This window comes from Pagrus pagrus (assembly GCF_965226575.1).
Source record: "Pagrus pagrus genome assembly, chromosome: 21".
Classification (NCBI taxonomy): domain Eukaryota; kingdom Metazoa; phylum Chordata; class Actinopteri; order Spariformes; family Sparidae; genus Pagrus; species Pagrus pagrus.
The window spans coordinates 6,361,092-6,385,825 of NC_140208.1; the positions used below are offsets into that span (position 1 = coordinate 6,361,092).

Consider the following 24,734-nt stretch of genomic DNA (forward strand, 5'->3'; position numbering starts at 1 on the left):
AGGTTAGAAAACTAATTGTGTTCATTAAATGATTTCCTCAGTAAAGTGTTGGCACACAAGTTTCTGCTTTGATGTGTTTTTCTGTTATCGGAGGATCATGACTCTGTAAATATTTAACCACATTAAAACTTCTGTTTAAACTTCAATCGAGTCAGAATGAAAGTAAAGGTAAAAAAAACATGTTAGTCACCATTTAAACCAGTAGGTGGAGACAAGCAGCCATACAACTATCTAGGTTTAAAAGCTACATGTGGTGCCCAGATCACCTCTACATCTTATTTTCTGTTGATCGTGTACAGTTTGTACCCAATGATATTCATGTTATGAGTAGCTCCCTGTAAACACAATAAAATCACATTTTATTAATTCAAGTTAATTTACTAAAGTACTGTACTTGAGTACAAATACGCTCATTTCAATGCTACTAAGTTCTGCTAAGTTCATTTTTATCTAAGTTCATTTTTATCTAAGTTCAAAATACATATCCACCTGTAAAAAAATACCCCTGTATAACAAATAAATCAGTGCTGGAAGATATTTTTTTTACTAACAATACCATAGTCCATGTCAGATTAATATACATTATAGTATTGGATTTTAATTATGATGCATTCATGTTGCAGCTCTTTGATTTTAATTTCATGATATACTGCTGTGTAGTTTAATCAATAATAATACATCCTAATTTGGCCTTTTAGTTTATTTATATTTTGTATTAATATTCTAATTCAAGGTAAGTAGTAACAGGTAGTAACAGGTAAGATACATTATTTTTTTTCCTTCCAAAATGAAGTAGCTTAAAATGGAAATACTCAACTAAATACAAGTATATTTTCTGTGTTTTCATTAAAAAAAATTAAAGTCCATGAACCCGGAAGTGAATCACTCATATTTGAACCTGTTAAACTCAGAGGAGGGGGCGTGTCTTCTGCGCACACCTGACGGACAGTCTCCGCCCTCCCGCCCGGCTCTGCTCCCACACAGTTGTTGGCGCTCTGTGGTGGCTCGGCATCTTATCAGCCACACGTACAGAGAAGCACAAGTCTCAGCATCACATGTGGGATTAACACGATGGCTGACAGCTGAAACCTGCCGACTGACGACACAAAGTTACACACAGGTACGTCTGTTTTTAGTTTTCTTCTACCTGAGATGCTAACAAGCTAGTCCGAACAGGTGCAGGCTGGATTTAACCGCGAATTTAAAGTTCATATAAAAAGATGAACTGAGCCGAAGTTAGCCGAATTTGTTATTGTGTCAGTGTCCACTTGTTTAAAGGTGTGTTCTGGTCGACCGAGCTTGTGTGAGGACAGGAGAATATTTTTCTTCAGTTTCTTTATGAGGTTTGGTGCTACACCTGTGTTAGCTCAGATTCTAGGCTACTAGAACTATCATAAGTCAGTTTGTTCAGCTGGACATCACCACCTTTTGTTTACAGATAAACAGAGACATGTTTGTAGATATAAACAAAATGTCCGTAGCATTTCTTAACATAAGCTTGGAGGGTTTAAGGTGGACTTTGTGAAATTGTATTCCCTGTGACCAGCACACTGTTATTTCAGAGAGTAAACAGCACACACAGGTTCTGGGTTAATAACTCAGTGAGGTGTTGATGCTCTGATAACAAGTGTTTCGTTTTCCCAGCATGTGTAACTTTATGTCTCATGTGCTCCACATATGGAAGGAGCCTTATCAGTGGCCTACATCACACTTTATTGAGGCAATGTATTTGCTTAAGCTTATAAAATGTCAGATGGCTCTAGCTCTTTGCTTTAGTAGTGACCAGACAGTTATGATGCTGAAATGATTGGTTTACTAATCGATCAGTTAACAGAAATTTTCTCATAACAGCTTCTAGATTGTGAGGATGTGCTGCTTTTCTTTATCGAATGTGACACTAAACTACATGTCTATATTTTGGACTGTTGGTTCGATAAAATTACATATTTTAAAACATCACCTTGGCTTAAAGATATTAAAACAGTTACTTTATTCATAGTGGCCCTGAAGTACAAAACACAACTGCAAACAGGAAAACACAACAACAAATAAACAAACAACAAATCCTAAAACACAACAGCAAATGGGGAAAAAACCTCAAATAACAACAATTAACAAAAAGTATGTTGATTAGATTTTTGTTGTTGTGTTTTTACACCTCAGGGCCACCGTACATTTACTATTCCTGCCAGAACTTGGTGCTGACAATGACTGTACGTCATATCGGTAGAAAAATTTGCTGCATTATGGGGAAAAAAGCAGTTAAAGATGTGTGAAAACAATGAGTTTATCAATCAATAGAGATTTTATTGGCAACCATTTTAATGATTGTTTAATCAAATAAAAATGCAGACACTCGACTGGGACAGTTTGCTGCGTCTCTGTGTCAACTGAATGTTTCTGTGTTTGGGAACTTGAACTTCTGATGGTCATTTTTCACTATTTTCAAACATTTTATCGAGTCATCGATGAGGTGATAGCAAAAAGATGAACTGTAAGTAATGATTGTTAGTCGCAGCGCTACATCTGGCACATTCATCTTTTTATCCCCGTCTCGTTGACTCTGCACTTGAGGAAACAGTCTTCAGGTTTCGCTGCTTTTCTCTGCCTTGCTTTCTGGTGCCTTCCTTTATCCACATCTACACCTGTTTACACACTTTTAAAATTGGATGCACACCTGCTGCGGAGAGATTTCAAACCACTAACTGCTGCATGCAGGTCTTTGTGTTTGAGAAAGGTAGTGTTATCCTCGGCTGTGTGCCGTGTGTGGAGGATAATGGAAATATTCAGATTCTCAGCCGTCGCCGCCTCCTGGCCTGATCAAAGCACTTCGTCTGTTTGTGAACCTGCAGGCTGCCACCAGCTCTGCTCACATGCTGCCTGATCTGCATGGTAATGATACAACAACAAACACTGTCTCCTGGAAACTCTGTAAGGAAGAAGTATCTGAAGCAGGGCTGGGTCATATGGTCGAATCAATATGTTACGAATAGGAATATTTTTTTGTTTTATGCATTACATCAAACTCTTACCTTGCATACTAACTTTATTTATTTGGACTTCAGAGTTTGCTGCAACATAAAAGGTCACGTCAGTACGTTAATAATGATTTAGACTGCGGTTATGTTTAGCGTCACCTTCAGCGTCAAACTTAATAATTAGTGACATTTTAAGATCTGCGGCTGATTATCTGAAGCCGGTGTTTGCGTCTCCTCAGTCAAAACACACACACATAGCAGGTTGTTCGTGATAAGTATAATTACCTTCATGATAAAATAACAATCACAGCAGATTAACAAACAACGCTACGAGGTAAACAACACGGTTAAGTCATACTTTCGTTACTCAAAATAGACTTTGGTGACGCAGAGCCAGAGGAAAATAGAAACCAGAATTTCCACACATGCAACACCTGCTGGTGTGTGTGTGTGTGTCGTCTGAATATACAAACATACTCAAACAAAATAAAAAGCACAATAGTTTTGTCTGTTTATTGTCTCTGTACGCGACTCAGTTGCTACAAAGAGTTTTGTCTGATGTGATACAGATAGAAGGGATAACAATTATCAAAAGAGTTTTGATGATTAATTTAAAAGTTTCCAACTAATCAATTGATTAATCGTTGCAGCTCCAGATTTGACGGCATTGATTGAAATGTACCATTATGCTTTAATAAAATGTGACTTTGAGATAATATCCTGAATAAGTACACAGCTAAACAAAATATATGAGAGGTCAAGTTTTTTTTTGACATTTTCATGAAATGTTGCGTACTGTACCTTTAAACATAATCACCACCTGAGAAACTAATTTGAATGGCTCTTTCCCTTATTATTAGTTATTTTACTACCTGTACAAACAATCAGGTCACTCCTTCTGCTAAAGAGTACACTGTGTTCTCAGTGAGTTTCTCCTATTTAAATAAAGTCTGATCACAGTTTGCATGTGGATTTCTTTAGAGAGCACGTGCAGGACACACATAAGCCTCCTGGTTGGAGTTTAATCATCTGACTTCCCTCCTTCCTCCCCCTCAGGTATCATGATGGAGGTGGCAGCAGGTCCCTGGACTGAAGTATTCGAGGGCTCGGAGAGGACGGAGAAGTCGCTGGGGAGCTCCACTCTGACTCTGGCTCCTCTGGTCTCCGAGTCTCCGTCCATACGCCGCTCCCAGCCCATCTTCATCAACTCCAACAGGTACGGCCAAAACAGGAAGCTGGCACGCTAACACAGACAGCATTACTCACTCGTAGTGGACTTAAGTCAATAGACTTCTGAAGGAGGTGGTGGATATTATTGACTCAGTCAGTGAGTCAACCTCAGGCTATAAGTCATCTCATGCATAAAGAAGTTTCTGTTAAAGCCAGATACTCCCCGCCTTAAAGACACAAGTCATAAAGTGTGATTGTAGAGCGCTGGAGAGACGCGGGTAAAGTTTCACTTCCTCGTTTGCGTGCAGAGATACGGTCCATATGTTTCCTGTGCCCCGAAGACAACAAAAACAGTGTTTTCTTAAAGCCACTGCTTTAGTGTTAATGCTGTAAAATAAATGGGTTTAAAAGTTCAACAGGTTTTTCTGACGATAAATCAAACTGCTGTAAAATGAGTCAGAATAATGAAGATCATGTCATGAATTTATTGGATTTTGTCACCATCTGTTTTAACTTCTAATAAAAATAAATAGCTCTGAACAAAGTTTTTGCTTCCCTCTGAGGACTTGGCGAGCATTCAATCATAAGATAAACAGAAGTAATCCCAAGAAAAGACCAAAACAAACAAGGTTTTAGTTCGACTGGCAGCTCCTCACTTCCCTGGTCTGTCTGTGGCTCTCGGCCTAGTCAGAGGTAAATCTTAAAAACTGTAATAATCACCATTTTTATATATTTCTCATGCGCAGGAGTTGCTCAAAGTGATGAACCCACAGAGAATTATCATCTGACTTCAGTTTCCCTTCACCTCTTTTGAGCATTTTAGCTACTTTTATCTCATTCTTTTGGTTTTAAGGGCTCATCAGCATTGTTTCCATCAGCAGAAGGCAGCTGATGTAATTGCAAATTTGTTGTACGATAAGATAATTTGAGTTTGTTTTTAAATGATCCTGGCTGCTTCTGACCTCGTTGTGTTCCTCTGTTCTGTCACTATTTCCAGGTCGAAAGGCGTCGAGTCCTTCTCGTCCTCTTTCCCATCTATACCCAACCCGTTTCCAGAGCTGTCAAAGTCTCCGGTGCTCATCAGTTCACTTCCACCACAGTCAAGTGACAAACATGTAAGTTCAAAGCCTCGTTGGAAAGCAGCTGATTTACAAATCTATTGCATCTGAGGTGGTTTGATAAATATACAGACGGCAGTTTTGACAGTCATGTCTGCTTACTGCGTTTTTCGTAGCTGTAACGTTTGTTCCTTTCATCTCACCATCGCAGTTTGACTTTTACATTACAGCGTTTACTAGGTTATTGATTGGAGGCAGGGACCAGTTGTCAGTATGTTATGATGTATGATTTGCCTGCAATTTCCTTAATAAAATGGCCAGAGGTCAGAATTAAAGCATAAATTTTGCCTTTTTCTACCGTCAATCAGGTGTCGGAAGAAAAACTTTACAAGTTACATCCAAACATCATGCACCTTTGCTAAAGCCAACCAGCTATCTGTGACCACACATGAGGAATTTTGCCTCATGTAACCTGTGTGAGTTTGACGGCAGGTTTACTCGCCCCAAACAGCCAAAATACCGTGAACATTAGCAGCAAGATTGCGAGCAACGACTGTGTGTTTGTGTTCGATCTGAGGAAAGTAGTAGAAAGTAGCATTCTGTTCTTCCTGTTATCCTGCAGTGTGTTTTCTTTTTCCCATCCTATCTCTGTATGTTCATGAAGGAAAGTACATTTCTCGTCCATTCAGCAGTCAAATAAGAGAGTTGGAGTACAATACATGGGATTTCGGCGACTCCGTGGCTTGTTACGGCAGCGACAGTGAAGATGTATCCAGTTTTTTTTATCTGCTAATATATAACGCTAATGGAGTCTCTCGTTAATCCAAAAAAAAAAAAAAAAACGGCATCTGTGCCTCCAATCTGGTCTTTTAGTCCAAATGACCGCACAGAAAATCATATTATTTGTCCGATATTTGCATTACAAATTCTCCTGAAGGCATCAACACCACAAATATGATTATGCGTAACAACTTTAAGTGGTGACTCGGATAAAATTCTCCCTCGTATAGTTGCCATGAAGGGATAAATTGGGCTTAGAGGCCAAAACCATTTTCTGATCCAGGCTGTAAACATGTTTAGATCTGCTCTTACATTGGGCATTTAACATGGACTCTTATGGGGATTGACTCTCTTTTGGAGCCTCAAGTGGCCACTCGAACAAACTGCAGCTTTTGGCTTCATTTCCGAGGTTGCTGCTTGGCTGAGAACCATAGACGAGGTACAGAGGTGGGAAAATATAAAGAAACAGACAAACACGTTGTTGGTTTTGGTCTTAATTTGATTTATTGACGGTAATAAAAAACAGATGATGGCAGCCTTATCCTCTCTTTGTTCAGACACATCACATCTACCGTGTTAATCCCCTCACCTGGCTGATCTGCAGGGTCTGACAGGTGGATCCTGTCAATGTGTCTTGACTTGTTTGCCAACAGGGCAGGTGGAGGTTGCTTATGATTGTGACTGACAGATGAGCTGCGTTGCCATGACAGCGCTGCCTTATTTTGACTCACAAACACTGTCGGAGTAAACACGTCTGTGATTACAGCAGCAGGTCGTCGTGTCACACTCACGGCGGGGGGGTTCATGTACAGTGGCCTGTAGCTGATTGTTTTAATTTTGACCACATCTGGACAGCTGTGGGGCTGATTCGTGTCGGTGGTTTTCAGTGTGAATCGTGATTATTCTGCTGGGGCACAAAAGAAACTGCAGGATGGACAACGGGAGCTCAGGAAAGTCGAGGTCACCTCCAGCTTTTTTGTTTGTTTGAGTGAAAACTACATAGTGTTACACCATGTTGCCAAAAGTATGTGGACATGGCTTCTTTTACTACTAGGAGTTGCTTAAAGGTGGATTAAATTTCAAATCCTGCGCACACTGAAGTCAGCTTTAAAGATATAATACGTAGGAATTATGCAAATGTCTAAAAATGGTTTGATTGTTGTTGTTGAGTTGTGTGCTTACATGATCCCAAATGTTTCCGACAATGGTCAAACCGGACGAATGCACAAGTTTACTGAACGTGATGGTGCGTTATCTCATCTGTCAACATTTGTGCCTGAGTCACGTCAGGTAGATTTTCATCAGCAGTGCTGGTTGTTTAATGGTTCATACATCATCAGTGAACTGAGTTTGACCGCAGGAGGGTTTGTGTTTATTTTTGATTACTCCACTGTACAGTAGCTGTAAGCTAACGTCGGCAAGCAACCACACACACTGAGGGTGTGTGTTCTAGAGGTCGGACAATATGGCTTTTTCAGGACCGACACTGATTATCAGAAATCAAGGAAACTGAAGACCTGATAAATCTGATATGACTCCGGGTGTTTATTCCTCCTGAAGGTCTGGATCTGCACTTGACTCTCTAGTGGGCTCTGCATATTGTACGTTTAACAAGCACAGCATCTTCACACTTCGATACAGTAGATGGTTTGGTTTTGTCACATCACATTTTGTCATAGGTATGACATTAAATCATCCGTCTTGTGGGACTCCATTCCTCCTGGAAAGACGCTGACGGAGAAAATATGTTTTTGGGGCCTCTACTGCTACACCATGTTTGAGTTTTTTGTGTTTCATGGTGACAATGTCCTCGAGCACAAACCCAAGTGTGTTTGATCGCTGAATGTTTGTGAAAATCTGATCAGATCTGGTCTCTTCTGTTGTCACACATTGTTAGCTTTACGTGCTTGTATCTGCTTGGGTGCAGACGCTTTTCCGCTTGCTCTCGCTTCTGCTTGCCTTTTTTCCACTATTATTCTTTTTTTTTTCTTCACAGAGATTACAGGCAGTGACTCCTGGATATTTAGAAACCACTGGGAGCATAATTTATTGGAGATAAAGTACATTGCTGGCTCATTTCAAATTTTTTTTTTTTTTTACCGAACTCTTCAACACTTTCTGAACGAGGCCTAAGAGGTAGCACAAGCCTGTTAGCAGCTAACTAGCAAGCTAACCAGCAACAGGATGCCACCCTTCACCACTGACGATTTCCACAAACTCATGCAGAAGATCACTTTGTTGGAAACTAAAATCCACAGATTAGAAGTTAATGTGGAGGTTAACGGACTGTGTGGAAATGAAACCACTCTTCCTTTCAGCGGAAAAGAGAACGCTAACACACAGCTACCTAGCACTGATAAGAAACGGGAGAGCCGTGATCTCCGCAGTAAATCTTCACATGGAAGTCCTCCCTGGAACACTCTTGGGGCAAAGCCAAAGAAGAACTCTGCTCCTTGGAACATGGATGGAAGAATAACAGGAAGAACCGTCCACCCGGAGATCTCTGATGCTACCGGCTGGCCAGCACTACCATCCTCCTCCTCCTCTACTCCAATGCAGAGCAGGACACAGCCGTGGTCAGCTGCTAAAGGAAAGACCAACAGCAAACATCCCATACAACAAACTATCAAAATGCAAAACAGATTTGCTCCACTACGCCGAGATTCCGCATCTCCATCTGATGACCTGTACCACTCATCGCCACAGAGAAGGGTAAGGGCTGAACGTAAATCAGAAGCTAACAGGCCGCAGGCAAAGCTAACGACTGGGCCCCAAACTCTGATTGTGGGAGATGCCACTGTTAAAGATGTGAGATTCATGTGCAGTGAAAACATGAAGGTTCTCTGTTTTCCAAAGGATATGGTTCCTGACATGACAGCGAGAATCCCTGGTATTGTTGCAGCAAATCCAACTGTCAAAAAGATCATTTTGCATACGGGGATGAATGACATTGTGAAGCAGCAGTCTGAAATGCTCAAACAAGATTTTACTGATCTGTTGAACACAGTCAGCTCCCTGGATGTTGAGGTTTTAATCAGTGGCCCCCTTCCACCAGTCAGAAGAGGTGCTGAGAGATTCAGCAGATTGATGGCACTGAACACATGGCTTTCCAAAGCATGTAATGTCCATTCTATGTATTTTTTGGACAACTTCAATTTCTTTTGGGACCGCAGACATCTTTTTAAGCAAGATGGACTCTTCCTAAATAGGTCAGGAGTCAAACTGTTTATGTCCAACATATCTTTCTGCCTGCGTCACCAATCTGTTCCCTCCACCAAGGACAAGAGGCAAGACAGGCCGAAACAAACAGGAGATAATCACAAAGGAAACCGAGCACAACCCCCAGCTGAAGTGAGCTCCACTCATGAGAGATGTCAGGACAAACAGGAAGAGGATTCTCTCTGTGAGGTTCAACTGTCTACACCACCCCAAACCCCACCCAGTTCACCATCTACTGTGGGCATGTTGTCGCCTTCGTCCCCCCTCATGGAGTTCACCGACCAAATGAACAAGCTGGTCATCGCTGGGACACAGTTTACCCCCCGCCCTACTGCAATTTTCTCTCCTCTCATTCCCCTGAAACACCCTCAGCCTTCGGTGAAGCTAAGACACACACCACCCCCACCCCTTTCACACAGGCATCATCCTCCCCAAGCTGATAAGAGCTCAGCACACTTAGATCTTTCTGTCTCTTACTGCTGATGTTTTATGGGTCCAGGCTCTAAAGATGTCACTCCTGACTATTCCCAGCGAAAGTCGGGGCCCAGTGTACTGGAAGCTTCTTCAGTTCATGTTATGATCGGTAATAGAAAAAGAATGTTTAAATTGCCAAGAAAGAGTGTAATGTCAAATTTAACATTCATTCCGGGTCCAGGCTACGAAGTTGATATCTTTAATGTCTTCCCCCCAGAAAAGCCGGGGCCCCTTGGAGTTCAGGTAGTCTCCTCGATTCCTGTGTTTACAGGTAATAGAAAAATGGTGAATTTGCTGAGACACAGGAAGTGCCTTAATAAATCTGCCAATCTATTAAATTTAGCTCCCATTCCTCGTCAGCCACAAACTGTCACAAAAGATTGCACAGCTGGTTTTGACTCTTTTAATTTAGCTTTATTAAACATCAGGTCTCTGGCAGGAAAATCTTTTTTAATACATGATTTTATCATCAAACACAATCTTAATTTTATGTTTTTAACTGAAACCTGGTTAGACCAAGACAACAGTGCAGCTGTTCACATTGAATCAAGCCCTCCAAACTTCTCTTTCATAAGTGAGACTAGAAAGCATAAAAAAGGAGGAGGTGTTAGTATTCTGTTTAATGAGTTACTCAAATGCAAGCGAATGTTTTATGGAAATTTTACTTCTTTTGAATATGTGGCTCTTCAGTTAAACTCATCTTCTCGGGCTATATTTCTAAACATCTACAGGCCACCTAAATACTGTACAGATTTTTTTGATGACCTTGTTGAGTTACTGTCTCTTATCTGCACTGACTTTGATTGTGTGTTAATTGTTGGTGACTTTAACATCCATGTCGACAAACCTGAGGACAGATGGACTAAAGAACTGTGTCGTGTCCTTGATAACTTTGGACTCACTCAGCATGTGATGCAGCCCACACACAACAGGGGCCACATCCTAGACTTGGTTATCTCCAAGGGTCTGAACATTCCTAAGGTTCTGGTATCTGATGTTGCTCTCTCTGATCATTACTGTGTTCTCTTTGAGAGTGATATATGTGTGTACACAAATGTTCAAACTGAGGTCGTCTCAAAGCGTTACATCACTGAAAACACCAGTGACATATTCATTGAGGCTTTCTCCTCCACACCTCCCCTCTCCAGGTTCTCCGTCAATGACCTTGTAGATCACTTCAGTTCTAAAGTTACAAATGTTATTGATGCCATTGCACCCACTAAAATGAAGGTGGTCTCTGGTAAGAAAAAATCTCCTTGGAGAAATGCCACGCTTGTCAAAATGGAAAAAAAGGAATGCCGAAAGGCAGAGCGCAGGTGGCGCAAAACTAAGCTCCAAGTTCATTTTGACATTTATAAAGAGAGACTTTACATTTTTAATTTAGAACTGAAAAAGTCAAGGCAGTCCTTCTTTTCAGACATTATCACCAAAAACAATAATAATGCACGTGCCCTGTTTGCTACTGTCGACAGGCTAACAAACCCTCCTGTGCCAGTAGCCTCTGAACATCTATCTACCAGGGCCTGTAATGAATTTGCATCCTTCTTCACTGACAAAATTCAGAAAATTAGACAAGCGGTCTGTGCCACCGTACCTAGTACAGGAGGCGTGTTATCCATGTGTCCACCGAAAACCAACTCTAACACCATGACACAATTTGACCAAATCAATGACAAAAACCTGCAAGAGATAATACAACATTTGAAATCTTCCTCATGCTGCCTTGATATTTTACCAGCAGGGTTCTTCAAAAAAGTTTCAGACTGCATGACTTCAGATCTGCTACAGATTGTCAACATGTCTCTACTTTCAGGCGTCTTCCCCCAAGCCATGAAAACTGCAGTTATTAAACCACTCCTGAAGAAGAACAATCTAGACACATCAGTAATGAATAATTACAGGCCCATATCGAACCTCCCAATTTTAAGTAAAATCATTGAAAAAGCTGTTTTTCAACAGCTGAACAATTACTTAATAGTAAATGGCTGTTTTGATGTCTTCCAATCAGGATTTCGACCACATCATAGCACTGAGACTGCTCTAGTCAAGGTCCTCAATGACATTCATTTAAACACAGACAATGGCAAAATTTCAGTCTTAGTATTACTGGATCTCAGTGCTGCGTTTGACACAGTCGACCACAACATACTACTAGACCGACTAGAAAACTGGGTGGGACTCTCTGGTACAGCACTAAACTGGTTTAAATCCTATCTAAATGATAGAGACTACTTTGTGTCTATTGGTAATTACACATCTGAAAGGATGAAAATGACAAGCGGAGTACCCCAGGGCTCCATTCTGGGGCCTCTACTATTCAACATTTACATGCTTCCTCTAGCTCAGATAATGGAAAACAACAAAATATGTTACCATAGTTATGCAGATGACACACAAATTTACATAACCATCTCACCAGGGGACTACAATCCCATACAAACGCTAAGTAGATGCATTGAACAAATCAATGATTGGATGTGTCAGAGTTTTCTTCAGTTAAACAAAGATAAGACTGAAATAATTGTTTTTGGAGCCAAGGAAGAACGACTCACAGTCTCTGCTCAGCTTCAATCTATAATGTTGAAAACTGCAAACCAAGCCAGAAACCTCGGTGTAATAATGGACTCAGACCTGAACTTCAGCAACCACATTAAGTCAATTACAAAATCAGCCTACTATCATCTTAAAAATATATCCAGGATAAAAGGACTTATGTCTCAGCAGGATTTAGAAAAACTTATCCATGCATTTATCTTCAGCAGACTCGACTACTGTAACGGTGTCTTTACAGGACTCTCTAAAAAATCCATCAGACAGCTGCAGCTGATTCAGAACGCTGCTGCTCGAGTCCTAACAAGAACCAAAAAAGTAGATCACATCACTCCAGTTCTCAGATCTTTACACTGGCTTCCTGTCAGTCAAAGAATAGATTTCAAAATCCTGTTGTTGGTTTATAAAGCACTGAATGGTTTCGGGCCAAAATACATTTCTGATCTGCTGCCACGTTATGAACCATCCAGACCTCTGAGGTCATCAGGCTCAGGTCTGCTTTCAGTCCCTAGAGTCAAAACTAGACATGGAGAAGCAGCGTTCAGTTACTATGCGCCACACATCTGGAACAAACTCCCAGAAAACTGCAGGTCTGCTCCGACTCTCACCTCTTTTAAATCAAGGCTGAAGACCTTTCTGTTTGCCACTGCCTTTCACTGAAGCAATTTTAAGTCTTTGAACTGCACTGTGACTTTTATTTTTTTTCTCTGTGACTTTTGTTTTCCTATTTCTTAACTTGTTTTAATGTTTTGTTTTAATGTCTATTTCTTAACTTGTTTTAATGTTTTGTTTAAATGTCTATTTCTCAACTTGTTTTAATGTTTTGTTTTAATGTATCTTAAATGTTTTACTGTAATTGTATGCGCCTGTAAAGCACTTTGAGTTGCCCTGTGTCTGAATTGTGCTATACAAATAAACTTGCCTTGCCTTGCCTTGCCTTACGTCTCAATCACAGAAACTGTTCTGGGTGAAGACAAACATACTCTCCTCCTCCTCCTCCGCCTCCCCTGGACCGGATATTGAACTGGGAGGTTTCCACTGAGGAATCTTCCTCCCCTGTTAAGCCTCCCTGGTTTATACTCTGCTATTATTTGTCGTGACTGACGTCGGCACCCGCCCAACCAGTCAGGACCTGTTGATTGACAGATTTCTGGTCGGGCTGGTTTGTTGTTTTCGAGGCGTTAAGCTGGATCCAGACGTCGTGTCAGACCGCAGCACGCTCCGAGGAACATCCTGACCCTCGAATAACCTGCTTCAACTACAGCCACACCACAGCAGCATCAGGAACACGGAGAGTCCACACGCACGACTGCATCTCCGATCTGATCGATTCCTCAACAGATACAGGAAACACTGAGAGACAGGAGAGCGATAGGAGCAGATGCGATCTCTGTTGTCTTTATCAAACACCTCTTTGCATGCAGAATAAGATATGAAACCTGTTCTGTATCCTCACCAGAGAGAGTTAAGACTCAGGAAGAGACCTGACCTGCCTCAGTGTCGATCTAAAATTAGGAAGAAGAATTTGAAGTGTTAATCCCTTCACACTTCAGCTGTCAGGTTCTTGGCTTCACATTTTGGCTTCTTGTCTCGAGTGTCTCCATGTTGATGTGATGCCAAAACAAGTTGTGAAAAATATGTTGTTATTGATTTTCTCAGTCTCCGTTTAAACCCGTGCTGTCCAACTATCATTTCTCTCATTTTTATTGAAAACACATTGAAATGATTCATGTTGGTGGCGCCCCAGTAGCTCACTTGGTAGAGCTTGTGCCCCATCCTGTTTGAGCATGATCGACCACGCTGTGTTTCACCAGGCTGGTCAGGGCCGTGTTGGTCTCAAAGTCTGCTGCTCTTCATCCAAAACACCTGTTTTCTTTTTCCAACTCTGATGACAGTATGTCTGCGTTTGTGTTTCAGCAATAAAGCCGAAAAATGACGGTTAAAAAAACAAAAGTGTAGCAGTTTGGAGGAACCACCACCTGCTGCATCTTCATGTGCCGCCGTTGAACACTGTGGTATTGTCATGTTTGATTTCTGAATATGTCTTGCACTTCTTCTGCAGTTGATAAAGGTGTATGGAGAGGACAGCCACAGCAGGTCAGTGTGGGTTTCTCGAGCAGCGACAGCCAGAGAGGTTTGTCACATGCTGGTCCAGACGGCTCACTGCAGCGATCAGGAGAACTGGGCTCTGCTGGAGGTCCACCCGGTTCTGGGCCTCGGTAAGACTGTGCTCTCAAATAAACAGATCTTTAACCAGAAACTGAAGGTATTGAATAATTAAATATCACACACATGTTCTCCTCAGAGAGATGTCTGGAGGACCACGAGGTCGTGCTGGAGGTTCAGGCCACCTGGTCCCTCAAAGGTGACACGAGGTTCGTTTTCTGCAAAAACTACGCCAAGTACGAGTTCTTCAGGAAACCGGTGGTAAGAAACAGTGAACATACATCCATCTCTTCCTTTTACGTAACAGCACACATCAGACGGGAACAATGAGGACTTAGCAGGTTTTAATGGTCGGCTCAGCAGACTCAGCCTGACGTCATGGTGAGTCAGAATGAGTGGCAGGTTGCGTGCTGGTGCAGACACGCTAACATAATGCCTTCAGGTATTTATTACATCACATGCGGTCTGTCGCCTGAGCTGTTAAACAAAGTGACAGTTCACAGTGAAACTGGTTCTCATGAACCTCCCACTGGCGTCTCTGTAGACTTTGACCACACCGCCTCCAGAAGGCTGAGGAGGGAAGTTGATCATGGATCGACCACAGCTCACCTTTGAGTTTTAACATCAGGATTATAATTATTTTTAAGGCTGGTGATATTCTGGATAAAAAAGAAGGAAACCAACATGAGTGAGTCGTCTCTCAGTAGAACAAATCACCAGCAGGATCTCTGCCTCCCTCTGAGAACACTTGAAAACTGGATACCTGTTGGTTTTGTGCTCACATCATTTACTTCAGTCTGAAACACTTAAGCTATTATGTTTCCTCTACATCTTGAACAAAGGAGCGTGATTCCTGCGTGATGAAGATAATCGTGGTCAGAAGCAGCTACATGATAAAGTGATCGCAGCAGCAGAAGCAGCTTCTTTGTCCTGTAAGACGAGCCTTATACCTGCTCAGAGGATTTTATTGACCACCTTCTCCTTCCTCTCGCAGCTCTTCTTCCCAGAGTGCATGATCTCCGACAGCGCTGATGTCAGCAAGGGGATGACATCATCAGAGCTCATTCAGGTAAATCAGGAGCCTCAATCACACCGATTCAGGAAGACTCGAGCAACACCTGAAATCATCAGTGGAGCTGAGAGCTTCAAGTGTCGAAGGCTGAAAATAGAAAGATATTATTTAGTTTCTCTTAATTATTGAAGTTTTGATAAACTGAAGTAAATATCACAGTAACATGTATCTGTTCTGTTCGACAAACAGTTTAAAGCTAAAATATATTCAGTTTGCAAAGATATGAAACAAAAAAAATGTGAAAATCCTCACATGTAATAAGCTGCAGACGGAGACAGTCTGGCTTTTCAGTCTGATAAATACATTAATAATTAAATTCATGCAAATTTTATGTCCCCACACATTCAAAATCTGCTGCAAAATTGGGCTTAAGTTTAGTTTACAACAAGCAAGGTTGAACCTGCAACGACTAGTCCATCAAAAGATAATTAATTACCGACTATTTTGTATCTTTTTGCAAGAAAAAAGGTCAAACAGCCACTGGCTCTGCTTCTTAAATGTGAGGATTTGCTGCTTTTCTTCATCAAGCATCAATCAAACCTAAATTTGATTGATTGTGAAATAATCAGGCGAAAATCCAAATGACCTGCCGATTATATCCTTAATTCCATGTACAGTAAGCAGGTTTAAAAGGGTTAAACAACAGCAGGAATTTAAATAAATTGTTTATAAAATCAGATTTTGCAGTATTCAGAGCAAACACACACATTCACTTATCAGTTTTGGGGAAAATACCAGATAAAAATACTGTTTCTGACGCTCTCTGCAGAACCTGCTGAGGTCGGGGACGTGTCCGGAGATTCAGGGTTTCCTTCACGTGAAAGAGTCGAGCCGTAAAGCCTGGAAGAAGGTCTACTTTTTCCTCCGCCGCTCCGGACTCTACTGCTCCACCAAAGGCTCCTCCAAGGTCAGAAAGTCAGATTTATTCATGCAGCTTTCAGTCAAAGAATCTCTGTTGTTCTTTCGACATTTGATGAATCTGTGTGTGTTTTAGGAGCCTCGACATCTGCAGTATGTGGCTGATCTGGATGATTTGAACGTGTACACGGTGGTGAACGGCCGCAAACTGTACGGAGCACCTGCAGACTTCACCTTCTGTATCAAGGTAACCGCTTCCTCCAAACACCGACAGGCAGAAATGTTACATTCATGTCATTCTTGTGGATCATTGAGTCAATATTGTTCACACTAACAGCAGGATGTAGAGCTGTTAATACTTCGGACGTGATTTCAGTTTGTGCAGCGCTGACAGTGATTGATGAGCTCAGACTTTTTGTATCTTGGGGGAACGTACAGTAATATTACACTGTAGTAATCTGCTGGATATTAGATTTATGTCGTAGCTGTGCTAACGAAATCACATGAGATGTTAGACAGTCTGAAAAACACCCAGTTCTAATTTCTATGATATTGTGTTTTATTGTGGGCTCAGAAAATCATTCACACACAAAATCTGGACATGTGTGTACGTAAGCTACCGTATCATACATTTACTTAAAAAAAATGGAAATTGGGTTTTTTTTAGTGTGTTTTTGCTGAAAAATATTGATCGTTGACCATAAAAATCTATAAATCTCATATTTACTTTTTGTTTGTGTGTTTGTGCAGCCTTCAAAGAACCCTGTTCGGACTCAGGACCTGAAGATCTTGTGTGCCGAGAACGAACAGACGCGAACCTGTTGGACCTCCGCTTTCAGACTATTCAAGGTTTTATAAAAAAAAACCTCCTCTTCTGTCTTTATAACACGCTGTAACACTGACTACATTATCTAAAGAACAAAAATCGAAGAGAACGTCATCTTTATTGTCTTGTCCAAGTAAAAATCAATGACTAATTAAAATCCCGTGTGTGTGTTTTATGTGCGGCCAGTACGGGAAGCAGCTTCAGTGTAACTACCAATTATCCAAGTCGGCCCCTCGCAGCCTGGAAGGAAGCAGAGTCCCAGATGGCAAAGTGAGATCAACAGACATGATGCAACGCAAAGCAGTCTGGGAAATCGTTTAGTGGTGTCATCTCACATTTATGCTGTTTCTTAAATTCTGTGTGTGTGTGTGTGTGCGCAGTCAAAGTCAGAGGCCAGCCTGGTGGCCATGGACTTCTCGGGGAAGGCCGGCGGACGGGTCATCCAGAACCCAACGGAGGCTCAGAGCGCAGAGAGGGAGGAGGGACAGGCCTGGAGGGTGAGGAGGGGGGAGGGAGTTGTAGAGTTTATAAAGTAATTATTATTAAGATTTTAAACCTACAAGAATAAAATCCTCGCCGTAGTCGAGCAGAATTCCTCTTCAAGGACGTAGACTGATGTGAACGCCTCCACAGAACCGATATTTGACCTTTCTCTGTTCTCTCCGGTCCTCTTCACTGATGCAGAGGAGAGAAGCCCTGAGGTGCAGTCTGCCCAACCTGAACTCTGGAGCCAGACCGTCCTGTGAGTCCACATGAGAGGAGACAGGGTCCTGATCCAGGACTTCTTCAGCTCTGCTCATGCTCCTGTCTTTGTGTGTTTTGCTTGCAGCCATCCACAAGACCCAGCCGTGGTTTCATGGTGGCGTGTCCAGGAAGGAGGCGCAGAGGCTGATAGAGAAGCAGGGCCTGGTGGACGGGTGAGTGGACCTACAGTAAAGACACATCCTGCCCCTCCTGGTTCGTGTCCAGTGCCTTAATTAATTGTGATAGCTGACTCAATATGTCGATTTTTCAAATAAAACTTCATGTTGGAGCCGATGTGTGTTGCTGTTTAGAGGTTTGGCGCCCAAAGACGGCCTGACGAGGGAAAAAATTAAAAAAACGAAAAGAAAACATGACCGGGGCCCAGATGACTTATACATGCTGGCGACGTCTCTCTGTTAGCGTTTTATTTATTTTTTTGTTTAATGACTCATCAGACACTCATCGCTCCATCTGACGCTTCAGAACTGATACTGAACAGTCTGACACAGATTGTGACTGAGACTGTGACAGACCCACCTCGCAGACTGTGTTTTTACACCGTACGAAGGAGCAGGAGGGACACATCTGTGGCTCCTTTTCACATAACTTAAAGGAACAGTTCACCCAAATCTGAAAATTCAGTCGATATCTCCTCAGCATTAAGGATGATGATGCAAGACAGCGTCGAACAACTGAAGTAGCTGGAGATGTAAATAAGTCAATGTATCTGTAATATTTAGAGGTATTATTCCATTACATGTACTTCCCAAGCCTGGTAACTGTATGTTTCCATGTGAAAATGTCTGTACAGTAAATGAATCATTTGTGTGTCTGTGTGTGTTGTAGGATGTTCCTGATTCGTGAGAGCCAGCAGCACGCTCAGTGTTTTGTCCTCTCGCTGTGTTACAAACTGAAGACCAAACACTACCTGGTGATTCCTGTGAGTCCCCAGAGAAAGATTCTCTATAATGACCTCATTCTTTCAGGCGATAAAAAACATGTATCCCCTCTCTGTTCACCCTGACTGTAATTATCCTCGCTCCTGCAGTGCGAAGACGGCGGCAGGAAGTACTTCACCATGGACGACGGCCTGACGCTCTTCATCGACCTCCTGCAGCTGGTGGAGTTCCACCAAATCAACAAGGGCATCCTGCCCGTGTGCCTCAAACACCCCTGCGTCTGTGTAGCACTATGAATCCTCCATTATCCTTGAATGTAACCTCTGGACCTTCACGTCAAGACTAAAGTGTTAACCCCAGTCATCAGGTTACACTGATATCTCTTTGGCTCAGCTGATAACGAGCAATTACACGACTGGATTATGTGCCAGAGCGGTTCAAAGGTGTGACGTCTGAGATAATGTTATCAGGGCTGTAAGACTCCTGGGACGTGAGAGCCAGACATGAAGCATCACGTCCGCCCCTCCTCTCTTTAGCATTTTTAATTATTTTGACTCCATGTGCAGCTCCAGACAGTGGTCGGTTTTTAATTTTAATTATCAAGCTGCCATCCCCGTGGAGATGGCTTAATTAGCCATGTTGGACCAACTTTTTAGCGCTTTTGGGAAAAGAGGACTGTGAGCGTGCACTTTGAGATCCATCCATACGGTCGCGGCGAGAGGCGGAGGACGTGCAGCGAGACGAGGCAAACGTTTGATTGTGGCTTCACCAGATCTCACTGAAGAACTGATCGATTGTGGCCACCAGAGGGCACTCTGAGGCCGAGCTCAGCAGAGGGATTCACAGGGATTTTCCAGCTGTGTAATGTAAGAAATGAACACATGTATTTTTACACTGATACTGAAGATAATTGCGATATTGAAAATATGAAACAACCCCAGATTGCAATCATGTAGCATGTAAATCTTTGACTGTTTTGTACATGAACTTCTTATTTGTGCATTTTTTTAATCGCTGTATTTGCACAATGATGGTGAAGGGGATTGTCTCGTGATGTTTAAACAACCAAATCTGTAACATATACACACATTTTATGAGGGTAAGTGAAAACTTGTTGTAGATGTAGGTTTGTTTTTATGAAGGCAGTAGCTTATAAAACTAGAGCTCTAGAAAAAGATTGAAGCAGACCTCACGTTAACACTCTTTGGTAACGCTTTATTTAACAGGTCAACAGTATTCCTAATAAACTCCTTTTCAGCTGACGAAATACAATTGAACACACAAACAAATAGTAAATAAACATTTACTTGGGTTTAGCTGGAGAAGAATAGCCTTGGTACCAAATTATTCCTGGGTAACAGGACATTAATCGTGAAATGACACACCTGTAAAATAAAGCGTCTTGACCTTTCCATTATTGGTGGTTGTGTAAACATCTTTTATTTTCAATAATTGCACTTAAACTGTTTGCATTTTATCGTGAAGATCCAGAGCTAAGATGTCAGCATACATACAAATATAGTCGTTATTCATTCAGTTCAAAGTTTACTGTTTTCACACATTTTTTTAATCGAATATGGTTTGTTAGTTTTATGTGCGTTGAATGTTTTGCACCCTTTTCAGACCTGTTTTATATGATGAATAAATGATTTCATATTAAAGATGTTTCGTTGAATTTAAAATGTTACTTATGTCACAATCTCTAAACCAATACATTAAAGTGAAAACAGTGGTTGAAGAAGTACTGAGAACCTTTACCTAAATGCATACTTTGTGGGTTTGGTCAGGTGCAGTTTGTAAATACACTATTCTCATGAAAGACAGATGATTGTTGAGTCTAATTCCCAGGTTGTCAAATCTTCAGCAACCCAAAGTGTCTGTATTTGACAATTATCTTTCACCAGAATTGCCCAGAAACGTCCAAAACGCATCAAAATACTGGTTCTCTGCATATACAGACACCGCCACACATTTCTAGCAGGTCATAAATGATGTTTGAGAAGGATTATTTATGAGTCGATACTTTTGTTTTTTAAGTAGTACAGCTTTAAGTAAAAGCAATTTACAAGTATAGAGGAGTGTTATTCTCTAATTGGCTTAAAATTAGATCCACAGAGGATGCCATATCCCCCTTATACTTCAACTCCATTACATCTCAGAGGCTGATATTGTGCTTTTACTTTTACAATTCTTCATACGCTTCCTGTCCAGTGAAAACAATGTATCTCCAGATGTGTTGATGTTCAGTGTTTGTGATGTTTGAGCTGAAAACAGGCTTTTTTTTCCTGAAACCATGAATATCACACAACGTTATAGAACATTTTATAAAGTTGTTAAAATGAGGTCAACCTTAAACATCTACAGCAGAACCAACCGATCCACAGAGGATGCCGTATCCACTGGCCCTCCACTCAGTCTTCAAGCACCTTGAGGATAAAAACAGCCGTGTGTTGACTTCAGCTCAGCATTCAATAGTCTCACCCATGAAACTGATTGGAAAACTGCAAACGGGCAAGTGTCCCCAACTGGGGTGCATATTTTGATGTTCTGTACAGGTCCAGAGAATGTTCCCAAAACAGCATATCCCACCTCAGTCAGAATAAAATCCAACTGGACTATACAGTTTACATGTCCTGTATCAAATACTGCATATTATTTTTAGAATAATAGCAGAAAGTGACATTTTACTGCACAATGAGTACTTTTCCTTTTGATATTTGAGTAAATTCTGCTGATACTTACATACTTTTACTCAAATAAGGCTTTGCATGCAGGTCTTTTTTACTTGCAGTGGCGTATTTTTGTCAGTTTAAATACTTTTACTGAATTAAGTGATCTGAATATTCCTCCCACCGCTGAAAGAAGTCACTGCGCTGCCTGATTTAGATTAGATGATTATAAAACACTCTCAACCCCAAACTAGACTAACTGAGGAAAAAAAAAAAAAAAAACCTGGACGGCTTCCCAGCAGACCCATTGGTGGAGCGACATAAAAGGCAGCCTGGAGGTTTTTGTCCCGGCAGTCTGCACAGATCACAGATCCTCTGCTGGATGCCTCCGAGCTCTGCACTGTGGCTTCAGAAGCTAAAGAGCTCATTTCTCCGCTGACCTACTCTCTGTATTACTGTGTGTGTGTGTGTGTGTCGTTAAATACCAGTGTGCTCGGGTAACCGCAGCCCCTCTCTTTGGAGGGGGTTTCCATGGCAACAAATTTTTTGGCCTAGATGGCCAGGTACAGTAAATTAAGGGTTAACAAAAAAAAGGGAAAACCCATCTCCCTCAGAAAAGAGAGATGGGTCGGGAAAGCTTCAAAGGGAGATTGTACATGTGCAGCACAATCAGGTGATGTCTGATCACTCATTTAATTTCCCAGAGTGCAGCAGTGGAGGGAATGAGCCATCAGACATGACCCTCCTCTGTTCACACTGATTGAATTCAGCAGTTCTTTAAAAATAGAGAGAGAGAGAGAATTAGGATTTTTTCCATCAGGGAGGACTTTTATCGGTCAAATATTTAGAATATGAAGTAGTAGCTGAGGTACTTGTCGAGTTTTTTCTTTCTCGTGCTACTGTCTACTTCTACTTCATTAATTTCAGAGGGAAATATTGTACTTTTTTACATGACTACGTTTGTCTGATGGTTTTCACAGTGAAAAAAATATTAAAATATGGTAATAGTTTGGCAGCAGGGGGTTGTTAAAGATGTTCTGTGAAATAACTTGTAAAAACAGTAATTTTCCGCTAATAAAATACAGTTTTTAGCTTGAATTGGACATGAGATCTATCTATCTATCTATCTATCTATCTATCTATCTATCTATCTACTTTTTCTCTGAATTACTTTAATAATTATGATGTATTTGTAAGGTTGTGGGCTCTGGTCAGCAGATGATGAAAAATAATCATTAGTTAAGGTCCAATATACAGTCTGGCAGCTTTTAAACCAACTTGAAGCTATAATGTAAGGAGACAAAGCAAGTTAAAGTCAATATATTTTCTCTATGGCATCCTGAACAACTCCGAACTTCAGTTTATTGTAAAAGTTTACATTATTTCATGGCAAAATTTTTATTTATAAAATAGAAGCTAAGATCAAGAGATTATATAGGTGGAAATAAAACAAAATAAATCAATAAACATAGAAAAACACATAGAGAATACATATTTTTTTACTCATTTTTGGGATTTTGGGAACTCTTGTTAGTAAGTAGGTCTAATTATCTTGTATGTTTGATAACTTGTCCTGTTCTTTGCAAATGGGGGGCGGGGACAACAACAACAAAAAAAAAATCACTCATGCGAATCACCGCCCGCCCGGAACGCCCAGCGATACAAATCAAACCCTCCCTCGGCCGTTAACTGCGGCCGGTTCGCAAATGTTGAAACTGTTAAGTGGAAAAAAAGTGTTTTGTTGCCTAAAATGTCGCAGTTTTTTAAGTTTAATGTGTCCGTCGGAAGAGGACAGGAAGAAGAAAACATGGATGGAATAAAACTGGAGCTAAATGTCTCTGAGTTGAAGACATTTTTTATTTTTACTGCGCCATCAAGGCGGAGCGGGAAGACGAGCGAAACAACGTTAGCTAGCAACTTACGGGCTAGCATCCAACGGCTAAAGGTAAGTTTAGCTCTTTTTTGTTTTACAGTTTGTATGTTTTGTAATGTACTGTATTTGTTAAGTTTTGGGTTTGTCTTCTAGTTGTTTGAATTTGTGAGTTTTTCTGATGTTTTTATTGGAAACAGTCATAACATAATACCAGTTATAACTGGTATAATTACTGGGGCTGTGGATTTATTTTCATTAGTGAAGACGTTAATTTGTCAGTTACTTTGAAATTAATCCATTATTTGCAGTGGTGGATTTCTTGTAAAACTTTTAATTGAAAAAACATAATCAGCAGATTAACTAATTATGACAATGACTGTTAGCTGCAGCTTTAGTTCAGAACAAGTAAGGAGTTACGTCTTTCTCAACCACCATCTGTGTTTGGTTTAATGAAGGGAGTTTTATGGTGATTCAACCTCGGCAGCATTAGCTTCTTTTACATCTCAGCTGCACTCAAGCAAGAGAGGGTGATCCTATTCAAAGTCAAAAGTAGCTTTATGTGTGATGAAAGGACTTCTGCAGGTGTAACTCATGACCTTGGTCCTTTCTGTTAGCAGGGAGTAAGTATTCTCACCTCATCGCTGTGGTTTCCTTCAGGCTCTCTGGTTTCATTTCACGGTAAAAAGACATGCAGCTCTCTGAACAGTCAAGAGATGAGAATATGTAAATGTATCAGGACGGGAGAGTGTGGAGAGTTTCTCTACTTTTGCCCAGTGCATGCTGGGAGATGTCCAAGGACCCCTCTTGCCATGAATAAGTAGGTATAGAGATGGATGAATTGACGTCACCCTTGTAAAACATTTTACATTAATTTTCAAAGCTGTAGTAAATATGAACGAACTGGTTTAAGATACACAAAGGACAAAGAAGCACTCTGTGAAAGGAACTAGGAGTAGGCAGTCACAATTGTCTTGATTTGTTTTCCAGGCCACATTGAAGGACCGTCCACTCACCTGACGTCCTGTGTCAGAAGATGGAACAAGCCGTCGGATTTCCGTGTGGTTCGCTGTGATGTAAATGACATGTTTGGGCTCCCTCAGCTGCCAAGGTAAGCAGCAGATGTTTGTGAACACACTGTCTGTTTCAACTGATGTCACCATTGAACTAGTGACCGCAGTATCCCCAGACTCCCTTTATAAATCGTACAATTTTGAGGGTTTTGAATGAGGAGGAACTTCTTAAATCATAAAAATTCTTAATCATTTGCCCCCTTTCATTAATTCAGCATTAAATGCAAAATTTTAAGTTGTTTATTTCCTTGTTAAAAGTGTCAGTTTGTCGCAACATCACTGTACCAGCCTGTCTTCTTCCATGTGTCTGAGGTGTGTGTCTTATCTG

At 41.1% G+C, this 24,734-nt stretch overlaps 2 protein-coding genes across 4 annotated transcripts in view; both read left to right on the plus strand.

Annotated features, from left to right (window-relative positions):
* The first annotated feature begins 958 nt into the window (after nucleotides 1-958).
* On the plus strand, nucleotides 959-20,455 carry grb7 (growth factor receptor bound protein 7). The gene is made up of 15 exons (XM_084341388.1): nucleotides 959-1,120; nucleotides 4,035-4,194; nucleotides 5,146-5,263; nucleotides 14,292-14,448; nucleotides 14,535-14,656; nucleotides 15,390-15,464; nucleotides 16,237-16,374; nucleotides 16,462-16,572; nucleotides 17,076-17,174; nucleotides 17,338-17,421; nucleotides 17,532-17,648; nucleotides 17,836-17,893; nucleotides 17,981-18,068; nucleotides 18,742-18,835; nucleotides 18,944-20,455. Exons 2-15 carry the CDS (start codon nucleotides 4,040-4,042, stop codon nucleotides 19,088-19,090), a joined length of 1,563 nt encoding a protein of 520 aa, XP_084197514.1. The 5' UTR covers nucleotides 959-1,120; nucleotides 4,035-4,039; the 3' UTR covers nucleotides 19,091-20,455.
* A 2,693-nt stretch (nucleotides 20,456-23,148) lies between these two features.
* The window catches only part of srcin1b (SRC kinase signaling inhibitor 1b), a 113,629-nt gene continuing 112,043 nt past the window's right edge, over nucleotides 23,149-24,734 (plus strand). For all 3 annotated transcript variants that reach the window (XM_084342602.1, XM_084342601.1, XM_084342603.1), the window contains exons 1-2: nucleotides 23,149-23,408; nucleotides 24,324-24,444. In XM_084342602.1, the coding sequence (XP_084198728.1) occupies nucleotides 24,414-24,444 (31 nt within the window). In that variant the 5' untranslated portion in view covers nucleotides 23,149-23,408; nucleotides 24,324-24,413. The remainder of the gene's footprint in view (nucleotides 23,409-24,323; nucleotides 24,445-24,734) is intronic.